Genomic DNA, 21,120 nt, shown 5'->3' on the forward strand with positions numbered 1-21,120 from the left:
TTATGCTCGAAGTAACAAATGCAATATTGCGAATGTGTTCATGCTTAGGTCTCCTTTTTGTAAAAGACATTAAAAAGGTGAAATATTGGATAAACTGCTATGTCGAAAAATTGCACTGAAAAGGGTTACATTCTACTAGAAAACGGCCGAGAAAAAGAAGGTGCAAAAAAAGTCGATTATGATTTGTGTCCTGTTCTTTTTTGGCTTGTAAATGACACACTTTGATTGCTTAAGTCGATTCATTTTAGAATGCCCTTTCAGAAATGTATGATCACGGGAGTATCTGTGAGCAAAATGTTGCATTTATTTTCGCTTAAACTACTAAATAACAATTTAGTAGCCTGTCGCCTTTAAATTCGCAAATGCGGATGGCAACAAAAAAGAGCCGATAACGGAAGTGATTTTGCCTACCGGTTACTATTTTATTTTAATTATTTATTCAGAAAATACTTCAAAACCATGGCAGATAAACTGCTTTGGAGTGTTAAAAATGGAGAGCTAGAAAACGTTAAAGAATTATTAAGCAAGGTAATTAACGCAGTTGTCAATAGTTTATGTTAAGAGTTTAAAATAGCCAGTTCATGGTCATATTGTGGGTGGAGATTTTGCCATGCAGCAATACATTTGACTTAATTTAGCATATTTGGTTGAATAACCATCTACTGGTTGTTCACCAACAGCAAAATCAAAAATTCATATGAATCTGATATTGATTATATGAGTTCGAATTGAAACCAAATCAATGTTAGGTTTTCTTACTGTAGTGTTTTTACGGTTAGCTCTTTGTGGGTTCATCAACAACTACAGCAATTACTAGCAACGACAAGATACTAAACTACTCACATGGGCATCAACCGGAATCCTCGTCAGGATGCACCAAACGTCCTCGTCGTCATCGAGGGAACTCGTCGGCTATACTTGTCGGTTGCACGTCACAAAATGGCACTATACATGTACTTCTGGGAATACACCTCCAGGCAAATACGTACTTAAACACACAGTCACCGGCTTACATACACATATACTTCTGGGAATACACCTCCAGGGAAATGCGTGTCATTGACACAATCACAGGCAACTCACAGACTCACATACAAAGTCACAGTCTCACTTATATCTTCTGGGAATGGCCTTCCAGGGAAATACGTGTTGAACACACATAAAATACAATATAATACGATATAATACAATATAACCTATACTCAGGCTCACAATTACTCACTCAGGCTCACAATTCTTCCAAGCAATACTCAGCTTGGGAAAATACGTCTACTCGCATCAGTCACCCATGCATAAGAGACCGTACAAACTCGTGCTGCCCAGCATGCACTATTCCGATTTGTCGCTGGTTCCCAATCACGAGGTATGTGCGCATTTTGTAGACCGGGCACCGGCACAACACTCCTCCCACTTTTCTCCTTTTGGGACGACGCCACACAGCGAAGGAATCATACCGGCGCAACCGATGAAGTAATAGTGACCCTTGCGTAAGCACCTTGACCTAACACCTCAAAGTTAAGTCTGCATGCCGGCCTCTCTCTTGGCGCAACGCCTGCCATAGACCACAACTAAAGTTAATGCATCTCCATTAAATGACCATTTGTGTTTAGCACCTTCGCACAAATATGAACGCATATGAGCCATAATCTTTGTTAATAAAGAGTTAAAAATAAAAGTTCACAATAAGGTCCGGTAACTCTTGCTCCTTTTCTTGTACAATAATTGGACAAGTGTACCCACCTTCCAACCTATTTTCACAAATTTTAAGAAATAAAATAACTTATCCAATAAAATCATAAAATATCATACAAATACATCCCCTCGCAGCCCAAATGAGAAGGCCTACGCCCTCTGCATGTGACTGCATAATATACAATAAAAATCCTCTTGGTTATATAAAAATAAAAATCACAAGAAACGTAACCTTCTAAGGCACTACAAATGCGTTTAAATAATATCTCAGTGACAAAAAGGTTAAAAATATAAGAATAAAAATAATCTTATTTTTGTCCAAATAATACATATAATTGCTTTTAATTTTATACAGAGAACGTATTTTGCAACATAATCATTGACATTATATGGAGGAAAAGACAATTAAAATAAAACTATTGTACCCACTACATTCCTCCCACTTTTGTCCTCTTGGGCCGCCGCCCTACGGTCGCACCCAAGGCAGAAGAGACAAAGACTCAAGTGGGACCATGATCCCCCTCCCGCAGGCACAGGATGGCCAGCGTATAGCGGGGTACATACAGACCGCTGCATTCTAGCGGTTAGTGACCAATATGTTTCTTGCATAAGAAAATTTCCATCACATTAGTTAATTAAAAAAAACAGTATTGTCGGCTATCGTCCGACAATTGCTTAATCAAGAAAAAAACATTCTTGTTGGCTTTCGTCCAACAAGTACAGTCACTTATGTATTAGAATGTGGTGATCACACTGAGAAATAATGTACTTTACAAAAATAAAAACAAAATAAAAGTGTACATGCACCGGGAAACAACTCCGGCAAATCAAAAAATTAAAATGACGCTACGAGACAGTTGCCGTCAAGCACGGTCACACACAAATTTAAAAAGACGTGCAAATATTGTTTAAAAGAACAACTCCGGGAAATACCACTTCCGGCCAACAGTATTGAGTGTGACAGTGGTCGTCAAGCACTGTCACCTATGAAAAACAAACTCATGCGACAAAATTATACGACATTGCTCGGCATATGGTTGGTAGAAAAGAAATTCATTTATAGAAAAATTACGGAAATAAATAACATGATACAGCAATGACGAAGTGATTGAAGTTAGATCGACTCACAAATCTTAACATGGAAGGATAAAAGGTGACGGAGGTGCCAAGACTTGGATATTGCAGGGGAAACCGGGTTCCTATTCACTATCTGCGTAGTTACCACATCCGATGGTGCGGTGTGACAGTGGTCGTCCGACAATGTCACACCTGACCATAAGGAAAAAACAACAGACTTCACGGGAAATAATCAAACACATCCGTGACTGTGAAAAGCACTTCTTAGCGCGGTAATACAAAAATTACAGGAAGTTAAGCGCGGACGGCACAAGATAATTTGGGACGACACTTTATGCCTATTCATTAAACCCCCATTTCGCAGAGCACTGCTCAGATTAATTTCAATTTTATAGTTCCAACAATATTGCAATAAAAGACTGGGCTTAAACTGAGAAAATAGGACATATATATTCAAAATAATCTAATCAAACTAATCAAAATGTTTAAGAGAACTATTACTTTTATACACCGCGTACTTCATGTAATATTCATAACAACAGCTTTTACTACTACTACTACTACTACTACTACTACTACTACTTCTGCTACTACTACTACTACTACTACTACCACTACTACTACTACTACTACTACTACTACTACTACTACTACTACTACTACTACTACTGCTGCTGCTTTTAGTGTTACTACTAGAGATACTCCGCGTACACCGTAATACATTATCAACACCGCGAATAGAATGTCACTGCAACTCTACTGTAATTTTTTTTTAAAGTGGGGGTCTTTTGTATTTTGCATTGTTTTCCTAGTTTTACTAACAATTAACCTCGCCATTTACAATTTTAGGCGGTACAGATTTTGGAAGTTAGACGCTCTGGTGGTCGCCAACCTAATTTCCACCGCTGGGACCGCTCCCAGCGGCGAGAACTAGAGGGTCGCCACCCTTTGGAACCACGCCTAACAAGTCTTCGAACACCACCTTCCCAGCTGTCATCTGGGGTAACTCGGCATCCGCATGCGCCGCCCTCACGGCGGTCACACGCGGCAACTTCTGTCGCCCGTCTGACAGGGACTGGCCTTCCGGTGGCCGGAGTAGTTTCAGCAGCTTTTCGTTGGGCTATTTTGGCCCCCACCTGGTCGGCCCTGTCATTCGCCATGCTTTTAGCCGCCTCCGCAGACTGAACCGCAACGCGCTGCACGCGAAATTCATCATCGCACACAGGATCTCCATGGTCTCCTTCAGTGCTCTCGCCAATGACCATCCTTGGATCACTGACAACATCTGGCACTGTTGGCAGCACCAAGGGAACTGCATCGTGCACGTCCTTGGCATGCTGCACCTTCATGCAGAACTGGGAAACCGGACCTAGATGGTTTACATGATCCACTTCCGGTTGGCCCAACTGCTTAGTCGTCGCAGCTACCACAACGGGCTCCTTCTCCATATGGTTGGGCAAGGACATGGCATGGAAATGTCCCCAGTTGGAACCATATCTGCCGCGATACGATCCCTCAGGGCGGACTTTTGAACTTTGGTTCCGATGCCCACGTGAACCTCCGCCACCCGCACCCGCAGGATACATAACCTGGCGTTGGTCGTTGTACCACCGGTTCCGGACCTTCCCTGGGGAGGGGCACTCCACAGGGTATTCGGCATAGCCTTTTTTATTTCGAAACGGCTTACCCGGTTGTCGGACAAAGGGATCAACGGCCGAACTTCCAAAAGAGTTTGACAATCTCTTCACAGCATTCAGCAACTTCTCGACCACCTGGGTCAATTTGTCGACCGCCGACACACTGACCTCATCCGCAGTGGGTGCTTTCTTCACCTCGTGAACCCACCTTGACTCTTCTTGCTCAGTCTCCTGGGTATACCTTTGAGCCGCGGCGCAAGCCGACTGAACATGGCTATATATCTTCAGCATGTTTATCGCATCTCCCATAGATGTTGGTAACTGCAGACTAACATGCTTGCCGGCCTCCTCGTCAATCAAACCGTGACAAAACTTCGTCACTGCCTGTTCAGCGGCGTATGCATAGGGCAGATCACGAAACGCCGCTGTTGCCAGCTTCAGCGCCCGATCTGACCAATTGTCTAGGGACTCGCCTACTTCCTGATGGGCAACGTGGAAACGGCCCTGCGCGGTGGCGGTAAGCTCCCTGGCGCCAAAACGCTCCTGCAGTCGCTGTATTAGCTCTGCGTAAGGTACCGTCCCTCTCCCTTCGGTAAGCAACGCATAGAAATCGACCGCCTTTCCTGTCAAACACCAACCAAGGCAATCGACGCATTCTGCGTCAGACCAATCTTGCACCCTTGCGTAGCGCTCAAACTTGCTCTGAAAAACAAACCAATTGCTCTGCCCATCATATAGCAGGCTCTTAGGCAATTTTGTCAGAACATCCCGATCTTTCTGTGTCGGGGGAATACTTGGGCCAGGAGGGTTGCTTGGTCCGGGCAAATTATTGAAAACCGGTGCATTGCTGGGTATGGGAATAGTGATGGTAGATGGAATTGGGACAGGTAGACCATTCGGGGCAAGAGGGCCCTTTGAGGCACGATGGGATCCCGTAGGCCCATTGTCCCTACTCTGGGGCAAACCTAACAAAGGGGGCGAGGCGGGGACGCTTGATGCGACATTAAACGGTTTCGGTATGCTTGTCATCATATTGTCCGGCTGTAACAACAGACGCTTTGGGAGCAAAGGCTTTGCAATCTGGGGAAGAAAATCGTCCCATTGAGCTACGTCCGCCTCAAGAGCCGAAAGTTGGGCTTCTAGTTGGGCCCTCTCGTGATCCTGACTTACCGACTCCTTCTCGAGCACAGACATATCTATCCACCTTTCGTGTGGGTCCAAGGGCCTATTTGCGATTGACCGCCCCATTCCACCCTCCCCAACATGTTCCGCCCCATCCCCATACCCCAGGGCTTCTCTAAATAATGCGGGGTTAGTACTAAAATCCAACTCGGTCATGTCACCAAAGGTCAGCGGCCGCCCTATAATTGCCTCTAAAGTATGTGGAAACAAATTTCCCGTATTTTCCCGTATCAAAACAATGGCCTGTGCCAGTTGTCTGCCCACACCCAGAATATTGCATAATCTAGTGGGAGTGTCGTAGTTCACTCGAATTTTTCTTGGGGCTACCAGTAAAAATGGTGGGGTATATCCACTTCCCATATCCATTGTTAATTTAGAACTTTACAAGTAAATATGAAAAAGTTAAACTAATAAACAACCTAAAATAAATGGGCCGAGAAATTCTGAAATAAAAACTTTTGTATCTACTGGTAGGCAATTAAAATTTAATTGCCAAACAATAACCAATTAACAAAATCGCTATCACTGTTGTTGCTATCAATAATCAATAAAAACTGAAAGTAAGAAACACGTCGCTTTAACTTGACGTTAAGCACTAATTTCCCGGGACCCAGTTTACTTTCGCAATAACACTGCTATAAAAAGAATTGCCAAGGACAAAACTCGTGCGTGTAAACTTCTATTTCCTCGGACTTTAGTTACCGATACATCAGCAATTTACACTGCTATATACAGCAGTCAACCAAACACGTTTTTCATGAACTGCTGCGCACAGAATACGCGCCAACTAATCACGGGAAAATTGCCAAATAAAAAAAACACGTGGCCATCCGTTGATTACACAAGCAATTAAACTGTAACAAACAGCATTGGAGAATCACGTTTTTTTAAGAAATATTTCACCAACTGATAACATGGCCGGCGAATGCCAACAATGGAAAAAAAAACTACGATGCCGTCTGTTTGTTACACACTTCTTAAAATAGACGAACACGGAGTTCAACAAGTTTAAAACAGAAATCACGTTTTATGAAACGAACAGTTTCTATACACTTTAAATTAAATTTGATCCGTCGATTGAAAATAAAGTATGCGATGCCGATTGATTTTGCAACTAGCCTAACCGTTAAACACAATTTTCACTGAGCCCCACGTTGGGCGCCATTGTAGTGTTTTTACGGTTAGCTCTTTGTGGGGTTCATCAACAACTACAGCAATTACTAGCAACGACAAGATACTAAACTACTCACATGGGCATCAACCGGAATCCTCGTCAGGATGCACCAAACGTCCTCGTCGTCATCGAGGGAACTCGTCGGCTATACTCGTCGGTTGCACGTCACAAAATGGCACTTTACATGTACTTCTGGGAATACACCTCCAGGCAAATACGTACTTAAACACACAGTCACCGGCTTACATACACATATACTTCTGGGAATACACCTCCAGGGAAATGCGTGTCATTGACACAATCACAGGCAACTCACAGACTCACATACAAAGTCACAGTCTCACTTATATCTTCTGGGAATGGCCTTCCAGGGAAATACGTGTTGAACACACATAAAATACAATATAATACGATATAATACAATATAACCTATACTCAGGCTCACAATTACTCACTCAGGCTCACAATTACTCCAAGCAATACTCAGCTTGGGAAAATACGTCTACTCACATCAGTCACCCGTGCATAAGAGACTGTACAAACTCGTGCTGCCCAGCATGCACTATTCCGATTTGTCGCTGGTTCCCAATCACGAGGTATGTGCGCATTTTGTAGACCGGGCACCGGCACAACATTACGTATGGTAGTTTCTTGTTGAGTCGTGGCAGGGCTTACTCTGCCATTCGCCAAATTAGCCAATGGCTACAAAAAAGGAAATTTGGCTACAAAAAATTCCATTTGGCTACAGGGTTTTCTACATTATCACCTGTAAAATATCCAAAATAATAAGAATTAAGACACAAAAAGGTAAATTCGGCTACAGACAATTTTGAGCCAGAGGGAGCCCTGCGTGGGTTACTTTCGAGTCTTGGTTTAAGAGATACAACCAGGGCTATAGATAACAAGCGTATTTGTGTTACTATGCATTTTAAAGAACCAAAAACATTATTAAATTTAAAATAAAGCTACAAAAACGCAAATACAGATTCAATAAGATTATTCCTGAAAAAAAAACTTGCGTCACAAGACGCAATTCTTGCAAAAAAGTACCGGATAGTTTATATGCAATTCTATAAAGAAAAGAAGACAGTCTTTCCAGCTGTTATCAATCTTCGGAGTATTATTGTAATTATTCGTAGACCCATCCGATTTCTACTTTCATTTTCAAGGTATTCAACTCAAAATGACCCGAAAACGGGTTTATTGCTTAGAACAGCCATTACTTCATCAATTGTGCAGCAATTTTTTAGCAACTCTGTCTTATTCAACGCAAAAATGAATGAAATTGATCAGAAATTCAGTAATTGTTTATTTTTAGGTAAAGGTACCTTTTTGAATTCCATTTGCATACCCAGTAAATAATATTGTAACCTTAAGAGATTTGTATTATATTTTATATGTCATTCCAAAAATTTCAGCATGTCAGGCAATGTAGGCATGTTCAATGGAAACAAACCTGTCCCGATTGGAAGTTATTTCATCAAATGTTGTGCCAAAATTTATTTGTTACTTTAAAAAACAAGGCGACTGTTTTATTTACTTTTAAAAATGGAATATATGGAAGGGGCTGCCCTCCCTAACCCACCTCTAACCATGGCATCTAACAAAAAATCCAGTAGAAAACACTTACTTCTAATTATGCTGATTAATGTTCTGTTATCACTTTTATTTATACTAAAGAACTGCTGGAACCATAGCAAGTCTGCCACATGGTTCAGTGGTAAATATATACTCTTGTGTTCCTCAAATGTTATATAAGTCACAGCTATTAGAATTACATTTTTACTATTAAAGGAGTCTTGTTTTCATGAGAGTTTGAAAGTTTGTTTGTGTTGTTCTGCATTTTATGGGTTTTTAGTCCCCTACCGGTTTCACTGGAGGGGACTTATGGTTTTGTCTCCGGCCGACCGTCCGTCACACTTTTCTGGATCCTGCGATAACTTTAAAAGTTCTTAATATTTGTTCATTAAACTTGGAACATGGATAGATGGCAATATGGACATTATGCTCGTCATTTCATTTTGTTCCTACATCAAAAATTGTGGTTGCTATGGCAACAAATAGACTAGAAATACTGCTGAAAATGGTGGTTTTTCTGGATCCTGCGATAACTTTTAAAGTTCTAAATATTTATTTCATGTACATTGTAACTTGAAACATGGGCAGATGGCAATTTGGACATTATGCACGTCATTTCATTTCGTTCCGACGTCAAAAATTATGGTTGCTATGGCAACAAATAGACTAGAAATACTGCTGAAAATGGTGGTTTTCTGGATCCTGCAATAACTTTTAAAATTCTTAATTTTTTTTCATGAAACTTGGAACATGGATAGATGGCAATATGGACATTATGCACGTCATTTCATTTGTTCCTAAATGAAAAATTTTGGTTTCTATGGCAACAAATATATATAAAAAAAATCTGGAATTTCTGACAATGGTGGAGCCGGTAGGGGACTTATATTTCTTGACAATAGTCTTGTTCTGTCTGATTTTGAATTTTCCATAATGTCTGCCATGTTGGTCACAATTCAAAATCAAGTGCAGTTTGCTTTGCAATTAACATACAAATGGCTTATCAGTTTTATTTATTACTTTTATACATTGATATTAGCTTAACTATGTTTAATACCGGGTAATTGCTAAAAAAGCCATGATAAGTGATTAAATTTTATTTTGCTTTTATTTGTATTGTTCTTTTGTTTTGCGTCAATAAAACATAATCATCCATAGAAATGTTGTTTCTTCACAAATTTATTAAATACTTCAAATAAGCAAACTCTGTAACACACATATTTAAAAGCTTTTAAAATCTTGGATGTTCACTGGTTAGTTATTTTGACTCAAAATACATGTATTACAGCTTATTTTTCCTCCTGTTACAGCCAGGAATTAATGTGAATGCAGAGTTAACTGGTGGAAGAAATGCACTTCATTTTGCCGCAGACTATGGACATTGTGATGTTATACAATGCCTGCTGGATGCTGGAGCAAACATAAATGTAAGAGTTGCACTTTTGGAGAAAAGTTGTCTAAAAATGTTTATTACTGTATTGGATTACATAAATTTTGTACTGAAACTGTAGTCCAGTGTTTTTTTTTGCCTATAGGGGAATGGTGGCGGGGCCCGTCAAAGGGGAATAACTCATCGTTTTTTAGGAAAAGGGGAAAATTACATATCACTCTTTTATATGTAATGATATTTATTATATAAATACACATGTATGTATGAATGCCATATTCACAGCTGAATGACTCTGTCCTTTTTCTTAAATATATATCAATAGTTGTTTCAACATTAGTTTCAGACAGTTCAGCCGTCATGCACAGTCTAAGTTTTCCACGCAAATTTGAGTCTAATTGGAAAAAAAATATAATCGATAAAATGGTAAATTTGAGCATTTTTTATCAATAAAATGGAGCAAATTGGAATTGTTTTATCAACAAATATCGACACAATATAGGTACATCAGGCCTTTTCCTGGCCATTTTGGGAAAAAATGAAATTCATGTGAAAAGTGACCACTGATTTGGGAAAAACTAATTTAACTCTTTACGATAATTCAAAATTATATTTATATTATATTTATATACTTTGTTAGTTTTTATGAAATACATCTGAGATATATGTATCATGAGACAGTTCTTTAAAAAAAAAAATATTTTTTTTTTTTACTTCTGGAGGGGATTTTTTCTACAAAATAGGGGAAAAATATATACTATTTTTTTAGGGGAATGGGGCAGAATATTGACCCCAAAATTGCCATAAAAACACTGTAGTCTGTCAAATACAACATTTAAAGCACATTATTTCCTGGTCAGTTTGCTAACTCATTGTTAACTCTTGAGATGACATGTAGATCTAAACATTTACACTTTAACCATCAAAAAATGATCATGTACACTTGTCAAGCGAGTGTAGTTCACTACATTTATACGTAATCAATGTGTGCATGATGGTTTGTTGTTCTTGTGTTGTTGTTTTTTTTTAAATAAAATAGAAAGACTATGTAAAAAAGGTAAAGGAGTGAGTAAACAAAAAAGTCATCATAGTGGGGTTTCTGGATTATGTTTTAAAAAGTACTTAAGCTACGCTTATTAAATCAAGTATTTTCATAGAGGGACATATAGGTAATACTTAGGCTAGGTTGATGAATCTTGGAATATGTCGAGCCATATGATGATTATGCAAGTTACTAGTATTTTATTTTTGTGGGATCAAAATTGTGGTAACTATGGTAACAGAAATCATTAACAACATTTGCATCAAGCCATAACTAAAAAGTACTGAAGCTAAATTGATGAAACTTACAAGATTAACCTGGTTGAGACCACTATTATGCCTCAGACAAAACTATTGTTTAGTTAAACTGAATATAATAAGCATACACCACATTTTTAAAATTATCGTGTAAGTACCTGTTATCGAACAGCACCTATCATCGGACGTTTTGTTTTGGTTCTGTATGCACACACGCAAAAGTGCGCATGACGTCACATTGATAAACAAATGGTCGCACATGAAGTCCATGACCTACTGGCCTACTTAGCTTGAAACAAATGCGCCGAAAACAGGTTAAAGAAATGCATTTATTGTTATTAACACCGTTTTGTGTGTTTTTTGCTATTACTTTTTGAATGCATTTATCAAAACGTGCATTTACACAAAAAAGCATATGCCCGTTTGCAATTTTAATTGCAGCAAAAGCAGATTTTTTCGCCGAGTCTGGGTCACGTGATAGTCATGTGACTTTGTATGCTGGAGTAGTATTTATGAAGTGTCGGGTAATAGGTAATGTTTACATCGGCCGCCATTTTGTTTTGTCTGCTAGAGGTGACAATAATCAGGGAATCTTTGTTATGAATTCTTGAAGGTAGTTTGCTGGAAAACTTTACAGATAAATCATTCAATGATTGAACTGTTAGTCATTTGATAAAACTAAATGTTTTTGTCATTTTAAGTGTTTCAATTTTAAGGTAATTTAACGTAATTTCTTAGGTGTTCGATAACTGGTTCTTCCACCATAATCATAAAATATTAATAATCAATACCATAAAGGCCCTTCTTAGAAAAATCATACAACTGACTAGATTACTTTCTATGATAGGTATATGTTTTCAAACAAGAAAAAAACCTGTCTTTGTTATGCCCCCTTCGAAGAAGAGGGGGTATAATGTTTTGCACATGTCGGTCGGTCTGTCGGTCCGTCAACCAGATGGTTTCCGGATGATAACTCAAGAACGCTTGGGCCTCGGATCATGAAACTAAATAGGAACATTGATCATGATTCGCAGATGACCCTGTAGATTTTGAGGTCACTAGGTCAAAGGTCAAGATCACTGTGACCCGAAATAGTAAAATGGTTTCTGGATGATAATTCAATAACGCTTATGCCTAGGATCATGAAAATTGATAGGTAGATTGATCATGACTCGCAGATGACCCCTATTGATTTTCAGGTCACTAGGTAAAAGGTCAAGTTCACCGTGACCCGAAATAGTAAAATGGTTTCCGGATGATAACTCAAGAATGCTTATGCATAGGATCATGAAACTTAATAGGTACATTGATCATGACTCGCAGATGATCCCTATTGATTTTCAGGTCACTAGGTAAAAAAAAAAGGTTTCCGGATGATTACTCAAGAACGCTTATGCCTAGCATCATGAAACTTGATAGGTAGATTGACCATGACTCGCAGATGACCCCTATTGATTTTCAGTTCACTAGGTCAAGGTCACGGTGACCCGAAATGGTAAAATGGTTTCCCGATGATAACTCAAGAACGCTTATGCCTAGGATCATGAAACTTGATAGGTAGATTGATCATGACTCGCAGATGGCCCCTATTGATTTTCAGGTCACAAGGTCAAAGGTCAAGGTGACCCGAAATATTAGAATGGTTTCCGGATGATAACTCAAGAATGCTTGTGCCTAGGATCATGAAACTTGATAGGTAGTTTGATCATGACTGGCAGATGACCCCTATTAATTTTCAGGTCACTAGGTCAAAGGTCAAGGTGACCTGAAATAGTAAAATGGTTTCCGGATGATAACTCAAGAACGCTTATGCCTAGGATCATGAAACTTCATAGGTACATTGATCATGCGATGACCCGAAATAATAAAATGGTTTCTGGATGATAACTCAAGAATGCTTATGCCTAGGATCATGAAACTTGATAGGTAGATTGATTATGACTCGCAGATGACCCCTATTGATTTTGAGGTAACTTGGTCAAAGGTCAAGGTCACGGTGACCCGACATAGTAAAATGGTTTCCAGATGATAACTCAGGAACGCTTATGCCTAAGATCATGAAACTTGATAGGTACATTGATCATGACTGGCAGATGACCCCTATTGATTTTCAGGTCACTAGGTCAAAGTCACAGTGACCCGAAATAGTAAAATGGTTTCCCGATGATAATTCAAGAAAGCTTATGGTTAGGATCGTGAAACTTCATAGGTACATTGATCATGACTCGCAGATGACCCCTATTGATTTTGAGGTCACTAGGTCAAAGGTCAAGGTCACAGTGACAAAAAACATATTTACAAAATGGCTATCACTTCAACTGAGAGCCCATTATGGGGGGCATGCATGTTTTACAAACAACCTTTGTTGAAAAAGTTTTGATCAGCTGTTCTGTCAAGTCCTTGTCAAAATTCTTCTTGAAACATTTTAACAAGGAAATCATATTAAAATGAGAAGGATCGCTGTATTGATATATTGGTACCGGTACTTGCTTTGTAGTTGCGTTGTCTTTCATTTCATTGTCCTTGGAAAATTGGTGTATAATGCCTTCAAAACTGTGTTTTCATGTTTCATATTATCACATTTAAATGGCATATTATTTAGCAAAGTCAGTTATTCAGTCTCCGTTCCTGTTTTCAGCAACCAGACAAGCATGGCATTTCTCCGCTGTTGGCTGCAATCTGGGAGGACCATGTAGAAGCAGTTAAATTGTTATTGGAAAAGGTACACTTGGAAGCCTGTTTGCATGTTGAAGCTTGTAATTGACGAAAGAAGCAGTGAGGAAATGTTTGTCTCATTAGTAAAGACATTTCAATACATTTTATTGATAAAAACAAATTTGAACTGTAAATCATAAAGTTTGAATTGTTTGAGCTTTTAGTTTCCATGACACAAGGTTTTAGAAATGAGCATATAAATGAGCATATTGTACACTATGTATGTCTGCAAAAATCCAGCAGTTGTATAAAATTATTAAAACAATAAAGGGTATGAAAACCTTATTTTCGCATCAAATGACAAACTAAATCATTGTGGTTTGGTGGTGCAAAATTATGTAGATTGTCAGGGCTCCCCTTTCATCTGGAACTCCCTTTTTATGCCCCCAGATTGAATGATCAGGGGGTATATTGTTTTTGGCCTGTCTGTCATGGTATTTGTGTGTCTGTCCCAAAACTTTAACCTTGCTCATAAAATGAAATAACTTGGGTCTATGTTCTTTAAACTTCACATGTGCTTTCATCTCATTGAGATTCCCTCTACAATCAAACATGGTTTGAGGTCACTAGGTCAAAGGTCAAGGTCACTGTGACCTTTACATTCAAAATATAACCTTGTTTCTAAAATATCTGCCGTGCGGCTTCAAAGCGCAGTAGGGGGCATTGTGTTTCACAAACACAGCTTTTGTTTTACTTTCCAAATTGTAGTTTTACCCAATTTTGACCCTCCATAATTGTAACTGTAAGCATTATGTTGAGTTTGAGACAGGGTCGAATAATATTCAATGCTTATCAATATGTGCACAATGTTTGTAGATGGATCTCACATTCTGATTTGTGGAAAGTGTGATCTTTGTCTTCCAGGGTGCAGATAGAAATGCCACGTCACCTGACGGCGAGAGCTTCATTGAATGTGCCCAGACAGATGATATGAAAGCGTTGTTGTCAAAGTAAAACCGTCTTATGAAACCACAAGGAATTTTGAATGTACAATTTGTGTGCATCTATGACTTCACTTTTGAATTTAGTGAAACACTGTTTGTGCTTATAGATGACATGCTTTGAGGTTATCTCTAAAGCCAGAATCCTGATATACCCGTAACATGAAAACCTTAATAGAAGATGATCTTGAAAAAAGTAGTTGGCTTAAAACTTTGAATTTACGGAAGTCAGTTCTACCAATAACAAACATGGTGTCATTCTGGGATAATAACAATTGGTGACATGCCAGCGTTACATGTACTTGAAACTTCTAATGAATAAAATCTTTATGGCTATGCCAAATTTGTGTTTAACATAAAAAAACTTGCTTTAATAACGAATACTGGTCAGTATTACACATATATTTAAAATAGTAATTAATATATATACTAACTGGTTAGAACTAATAATTGATAAATTCAAAGAATTGTTGATCATGTATTGTTCTGATATATTAATAATTCATAATATTTTATGATAATTCTTCCTTTTAAGATATTAATTGCGACTATTTTGTACATGCATTTACCCAGTTTTCAATGACATTTTTGGCTATTTTATTGTTAATGAGGCTTTACTCAACCTCAAAGTTTAGAGGTTGTTATGTGTTCCTTTGTAGCAAATAAAACCACTGACCCCTAAAGTAAAAATCTATCGCTAAGACCACTCAGCCATCCCTGCTCATACAAAGAGCCATGTATTTTATACTTTATGTAAGCAATCATCGTACTATCACAAAACATTACGACAACAACAGAAATCTGCATTTTTTTCAAAAGTTTCGCGTTGCAACGCTTTATAATTTTAAGGTTTTTAAATAGTCAAACGATGCATGCAATGGATATTTTAGAGCATGGAAAATGTTCAGTATTACTGTTTCCTCACAAATATCATAACTGCAATAAATATTTGCGAATGTGAAACAATTTTTTTTTAATTTTCTCAATTTATCAAAACGTGAAAAGGCCCCTTTAAATGGGGAAAGTTTGGTTTTACTTGAGACACTTACATTATAATCATTAATATTGTTAGGAATTGCAAAGAAATTCAGATTTTAAGGGATTCTCCGTGTTTTATCGTGCACAGTTTAATGAATCATGGAAATATATATAATTAAAATACAATAAAATAAAAAAAATTGTCATGTGAGATAACTTTTTGCCTGTTAGAAATAAGTTTAAACTTTGCACAAAAAGGAACATATCCCTTTTTATACTTATATTTTTTTGTTTGTGGTTTTGTGTGGATAGTTTTTAGATTAGTATTGTGTAGTTTTCACTGAATGTTGAATTTCACCCACTTCTCCATGTAGGAAACTTCATGCTGTTTTCAGATTATTTGTTTACATGCTTTTTCCTAGTTATTATTTGATGGGAGGCGGAAAACTACAACGGGCGAGGCATGGTCAGGGGTGATAACCCCAAAAAAGGGTTAGGGTAAGGGGTCGGGTTAGGGTTGGGTTTAGGCTAACCCTAACCCGACCCCTAACACTAACCCAAACCCTAACCCTCTAACCCCCCCTTGCGAAATACCATACCATGCCTCGCCCGTTGTAGTTTTCCGCCTCCCTTATTTGATACAAGTGCATTTTAGTTTGTTATTGTGTGTTACTTCCATAGGTAAATGGGTGCAAAGGCATTGAGTGCTTTTTAAGTCGTAGTGCAATTTTTGGACAGTGTGAACATTTGTGTATCTTTCATACATGTATGTACGGTATTTGTATAATAAAACAACAAAAAAAACACATTGACAAATGAAAATGTGTGAATTTGTATGATTTACTGTTATTTTCACTTTAAAACATCATTTCACTGATGGGTATCATCTTCTTAGGATCTTTGCCAGTTTGCACAAACATTTATGTCTGTGTCATGAACAAAATGTACAACTCAAGTTGTCATTATGTTATTTAATTCAAACATACCATTCAAACACAGATGTAGTGTTTAGAGAAAGTATAACGTACTGTATTATCTAGCAAAATGATGTTTCAAATGCAAAAAAAGGTAGTAACTAAGTAACTAGAGGACATTGCTTCTACAAAAATATAAACCTTATTCTGAGAAAGCCAGACTTAATGCATGTGTGTAAAATGTCATCCCATATTAACTTGTGGCCACTTCACTGGGTAATCTGAGATGCCACTTTGTGCACATTCATTTAGCTCAGTTTTCCAAGAACACCGCATATATATATATATATATATATATATATATATATAAACCTATTGCCAATTAACTTTGAAATATGACCCAAACCATTTACTGGGACTTGTTTGTTCATGTGGAGCAACAATCTGAAGTACATGTACCCGGTAATACTGGGCAGGCAAAGAGAAGTTCTGGTCAGAATTAAATATAAATATTTGAAATTGACGTCCGACCTGTAACTTTTAATCTCTAGCTTGTTTTTTGTAGCCATACAGTTCATAAGCAAGACACCATTATAATAGTAAAAACTCTAGGAGAGTATTTAAATTATTCAACACACAAGGAAGTTAAGAGTTGAGAAGTGCTTTCTTGATGCTAAAAGCATTTCATTTCAAAGCTCTGCCAAAGGGGATAGCTCAGTGGCTTTTTGTCCGCCTGCTTGAAATCTAAATTTGACTGAATAGAGTTTGAATTGAACTGAACGCAATTTCATCAAAATCTGTTTCCATTCTACTCCATGTCAACCCTTCTGTTAATCACACCTCAATTCTGCCAGAGATCTCAGATCTGACTTTGATGAAACTTCAGCACCGTAAAGACGATAAAAGTTGTCAGGTGATACTCATCCGATGATTTGACATGGATTTACTGTTCTTTCAATAATAATGTCCTTTGATCAATGGATTGGGCCTTTTCTACATATCTCGGGCACTTATGATCTGGATTTGATGATTTTGTCATTTTGCGTCAGCTAGTTTTCAGATACCTATTTCTTTTACAATAACAAGATATTTGAAAATTTAAATTTCTGTGAATAATAAACTTAAATATATTTAAAGGGATCTTTTCACGGTTTGGTAAATTGACAAAATTGAAAAGTTGTTTCAGATTCGCAAATTTTCGTTTTAGTTATGATATTTGTGAAGAAACAGTATTACTGAACATTTACCATTGTCCAATATAGCCATTATATGTATCTTTTGACGATTTGAAAACCTAAAAATTATTAAGCGTTGCAACGCGAAACGATTGAATAATTTGGAGAGTTCTGTTGTTGTCGTTTAAATTTACGAAACTACGAAGATTGCTTATATAAGGTATAAAATACAACTGTGTATACCCAGCGGAATAGCCAAGAGGGCTAATGCGTTTTTACTTCAGACTAACTCCAGGACTCTGGGGGTCACTGGTTCGAGCCCTGGTACCGGCTCCTTTTTTTTCCTTTTTTAAAAATATTATTCTTGATTTTTTACTGGAGCTTTTAAGATCCAATGTTTACATTTATCAATATAAAGCATTTAATGACAAACTTCAAAATATGCCAAAATCTGTGAAAAGGCCCCTCTAATGTTGTGTGCCATCTTCTTGACCAAGTTTTGACTGACGACACCTGGCCGCAATCTCTTGAATATGTTTCAGATTGGTTTTAAGATTATCTGGCTTGGGTTGCTTTTTATGTAAATGTTCTTACTGTTATGACTAATGGTTTTTTGTAATTGATGCTTATTTCGCAATTTTAATTTTTAGCTTGAAATACTTTAAACACATGTTTGTAGTCTTTTTTGCAATTGGATTCAAGTAAGCACAAACTAAAATTGTTAAAACAGACACGAGAATATTTTAAAATCTGGCCATACTAAAAACCTAAGGTGGTATACAAGGATGTTAATGGTGCAGTTTTGCTTGATTGACCCACACTAAAACTAGCGTCAGTAATGTAAAGTTGCCAATATTCCATAAAATTATTAATAGAATAAAAATTATTATCAATATTTATAAATGATTACAGAGAACAAAGTGAGAAATACATGATCAGGAACTTTACATTCAGGAAGGTTTTATTTTGCAGGAAATTCATGTCAGACCCATATAAACTAAATTTAATTCAATAAGAATTGGAACAGATTGAGAAGCAGTTACTTTCAGAGAACATAAATTCAACAAATTTCCATACAAAGTCTGAACAAGGGACAAAATTGTCACAAAACCAGGTTTTCAAATTGAAAGTCTGATAAAGGGAGACAACTCAAAATGAACTGATTGTTTACAATTAACCCCCTTTGTTTCAAAATAAATCTATTTTTATTTGTGGCAACCTTGACCCTTGAGATATTGACGCAATTCTTTCGTGCGACACACCGTCCTATGATGGTGAACAAATAATCTTAAAATCTCACAATGAATGACATAGTTATGGCCCGGACAAGCTCATTTAAGGCCATTTTTGATCTTTGAACTCAAGGAGTGTGACCTTGACCTTGGAGATATCGACGTTATTCTTTCGCGCGACACACCGTCTAATGATGGTGAACAAATGTGCCAAATGATATTAAAATCTCACAATGAACGATGAAGTTATTGCCCGGACAAGCTTGTTCTGCCCGCCCGCCAGCCGACATTCGCCAATCTAATAACCAGTTTTTTCCTTAGGAAAACCTGGTTAAAAATCCCCCTTCCTTTCTGCAAAAGGTGAAAAAAAACTTGGAAGGACAACAAATGTTTCACAAAGACCATATGATTTTTTTTCTTTATTGTCGCAGTGTGTACAAGAAGATTTAACGGTAAGATTTCTGGTATTTGGACCTGGCACCTGGCCCTCCGAACTTCTTGGCCTCACAGCGCCTGGGGTCAGCGACCAGGAGACTCTTGTCGTAGGCCAGCAGCAGGTCCTTGATCTCCTTCTTGGATGCCTCATCAACATCTGTCTCAAAAATATGAGAGCAAGTGAATGGTGTATCGTCTTGTTATATATGGATAAATGACAACAATTGTTCTTCTGATCAGTTGTAAGTCATCTTAACCATAACTGTTTTGATCCAATAGAAAAACCTTTATGCAATCAGAACAGGTGAAATTCCTACTCAACCTAAAATATTAATATTTTTTCCTGGAATTTCAAGTTAACTAGATAGCATTTCTATAGACCTCTTAATCCATGGCTGAGATAGCATAAAGATTGCAGATATTTTAGAATAATTAACATATGGATGATTGTTTGTCTGGATTTCACCATACATACACTTAGCAAGTTTTTTTATATCAATATTGGATGATAACAAGCATGAATACTGATATTAGTGCTGCAACAATATATCGGTATATATCACAATCCGCATATTGAATTGCGATACCATTTTTATCATACCGGTACGAAAATTGTACAAAAATTCATCAACATTTCATCCAGAAAAGCCATCCGAAATAATGATATCAAGGTAAACAAAGCAAATCGGTGTTTACTGTTGGGTAAAAATAAATTGTTGCGTAAAAATAGCATTCTAAAAAGTTTATTATACGGAGTACAGTTGTTACATGGGAGTCCGCAAGATCTGCTTTTGCATGTCATAATGTTAAATTTAAGATGAAGCTTATGGAAATACAAAAAATAACAACATAATTAATTACATCATAAAAAGGGCTGTTTGTTAAACATGCATGCCCCCCATATGGGCTGTCAGTTGTAGTGGCAGCCATTATGTGAATACTTTTTTTGTCACTGTGACCTTGACCTTTGACCTAATGCAAGTTATCATCCGGAAACCATTGTACTATTTCGAGTCACTGTGAAATTGACCTTTGACCTAGTGACCTGAAAATCAATAGGGATCATCTGCCAGTCATGATCAAGGGGGAGTGAGAGGGGGGTATAATGTGGGGTGTGGTAATTTATAAGATGTTTAAAAAAAATAAAAAAAATGGAGGGGGAGGGGGGGATGAGAGGGGGTAATAATGTGGGGTGGGGTTATTTATTAGATTTAAAAAAAAAAAAATTGGGGGGTGGGTGGGGGGTAAGGGAGTGAGAGGGGGGTATAATGTGGGGTGTGGTAATTTATAAGATGTTTAAAAAAAATGGGGGGGGGGGGGTTGGGAGGTGGGGGGGGGGGTGGGGGAGTGAGATGGGGTAATAATGTGGGGTGGAGTAATTTATTAGATGTTTAAAAAAACAAGGGCTGTTTGTAAAACATGCATGCCCCCCCATATGGGCTGTCCGTTGTAGTGGCAGCCATTGTGTGAATACGATTTTTGTCACTGTGACCTTGACCTTTGACCTAGTGACCTGAAAATCAATAGGGGTCATCTGCGAGTCACGATCAATGTACCTATGAAGTGTCATGATCCTAGGCAAAAGCGTTCTTGAGTTATCATCCGAAAATCATTTTACTATTTCGGGTCACCGTGACCTTGACTTTTGACCTTGTGACCTCAAAATCAATAGGGTTCATCTGCAAGTCATGATCAATCTACCTA

The 21,120-nt window shown here is 37.8% G+C and overlaps 2 protein-coding genes across 2 annotated transcripts in view; one reads left to right on the forward strand and one right to left on the reverse strand.

The window, feature by feature from the left end:
* The first annotated feature begins 358 nt into the window (after positions 1 to 358).
* On the forward strand, positions 359 to 16,494 carry LOC127831191 (myotrophin-like). The gene is made up of 4 exons (XM_052356185.1): positions 359 to 528; positions 9,651 to 9,767; positions 13,665 to 13,748; positions 14,606 to 16,494. The coding sequence occupies exons 1-4, from the start codon at positions 460 to 462 to the stop codon at positions 14,693 to 14,695; spliced, it is 360 nt and encodes a 119-aa protein (XP_052212145.1). The 5' UTR covers positions 359 to 459; the 3' UTR covers positions 14,696 to 16,494.
* Positions 16,495 to 19,387: 2,893 nt separating this feature from the next.
* Positions 19,388 to 21,120, reverse strand: part of LOC127831180 (40S ribosomal protein S16) — a 38,258-nt gene continuing 36,525 nt past the window's right edge. Inside the window, exon 6 of the mRNA XM_052356177.1 lies at positions 19,388 to 19,573. Coding sequence (XP_052212137.1) covers positions 19,428 to 19,573 — 146 coding nt within the window. The 3' untranslated portion in view covers positions 19,388 to 19,427. The remainder of the gene's footprint in view (positions 19,574 to 21,120) is intronic.

The sequence above is a fragment of the Dreissena polymorpha genome, chromosome 1, assembly GCF_020536995.1.
Source record: "Dreissena polymorpha isolate Duluth1 chromosome 1, UMN_Dpol_1.0, whole genome shotgun sequence".
NCBI classification, from domain to species: Eukaryota; Metazoa; Mollusca; class Bivalvia; order Myida; family Dreissenidae; genus Dreissena; species Dreissena polymorpha.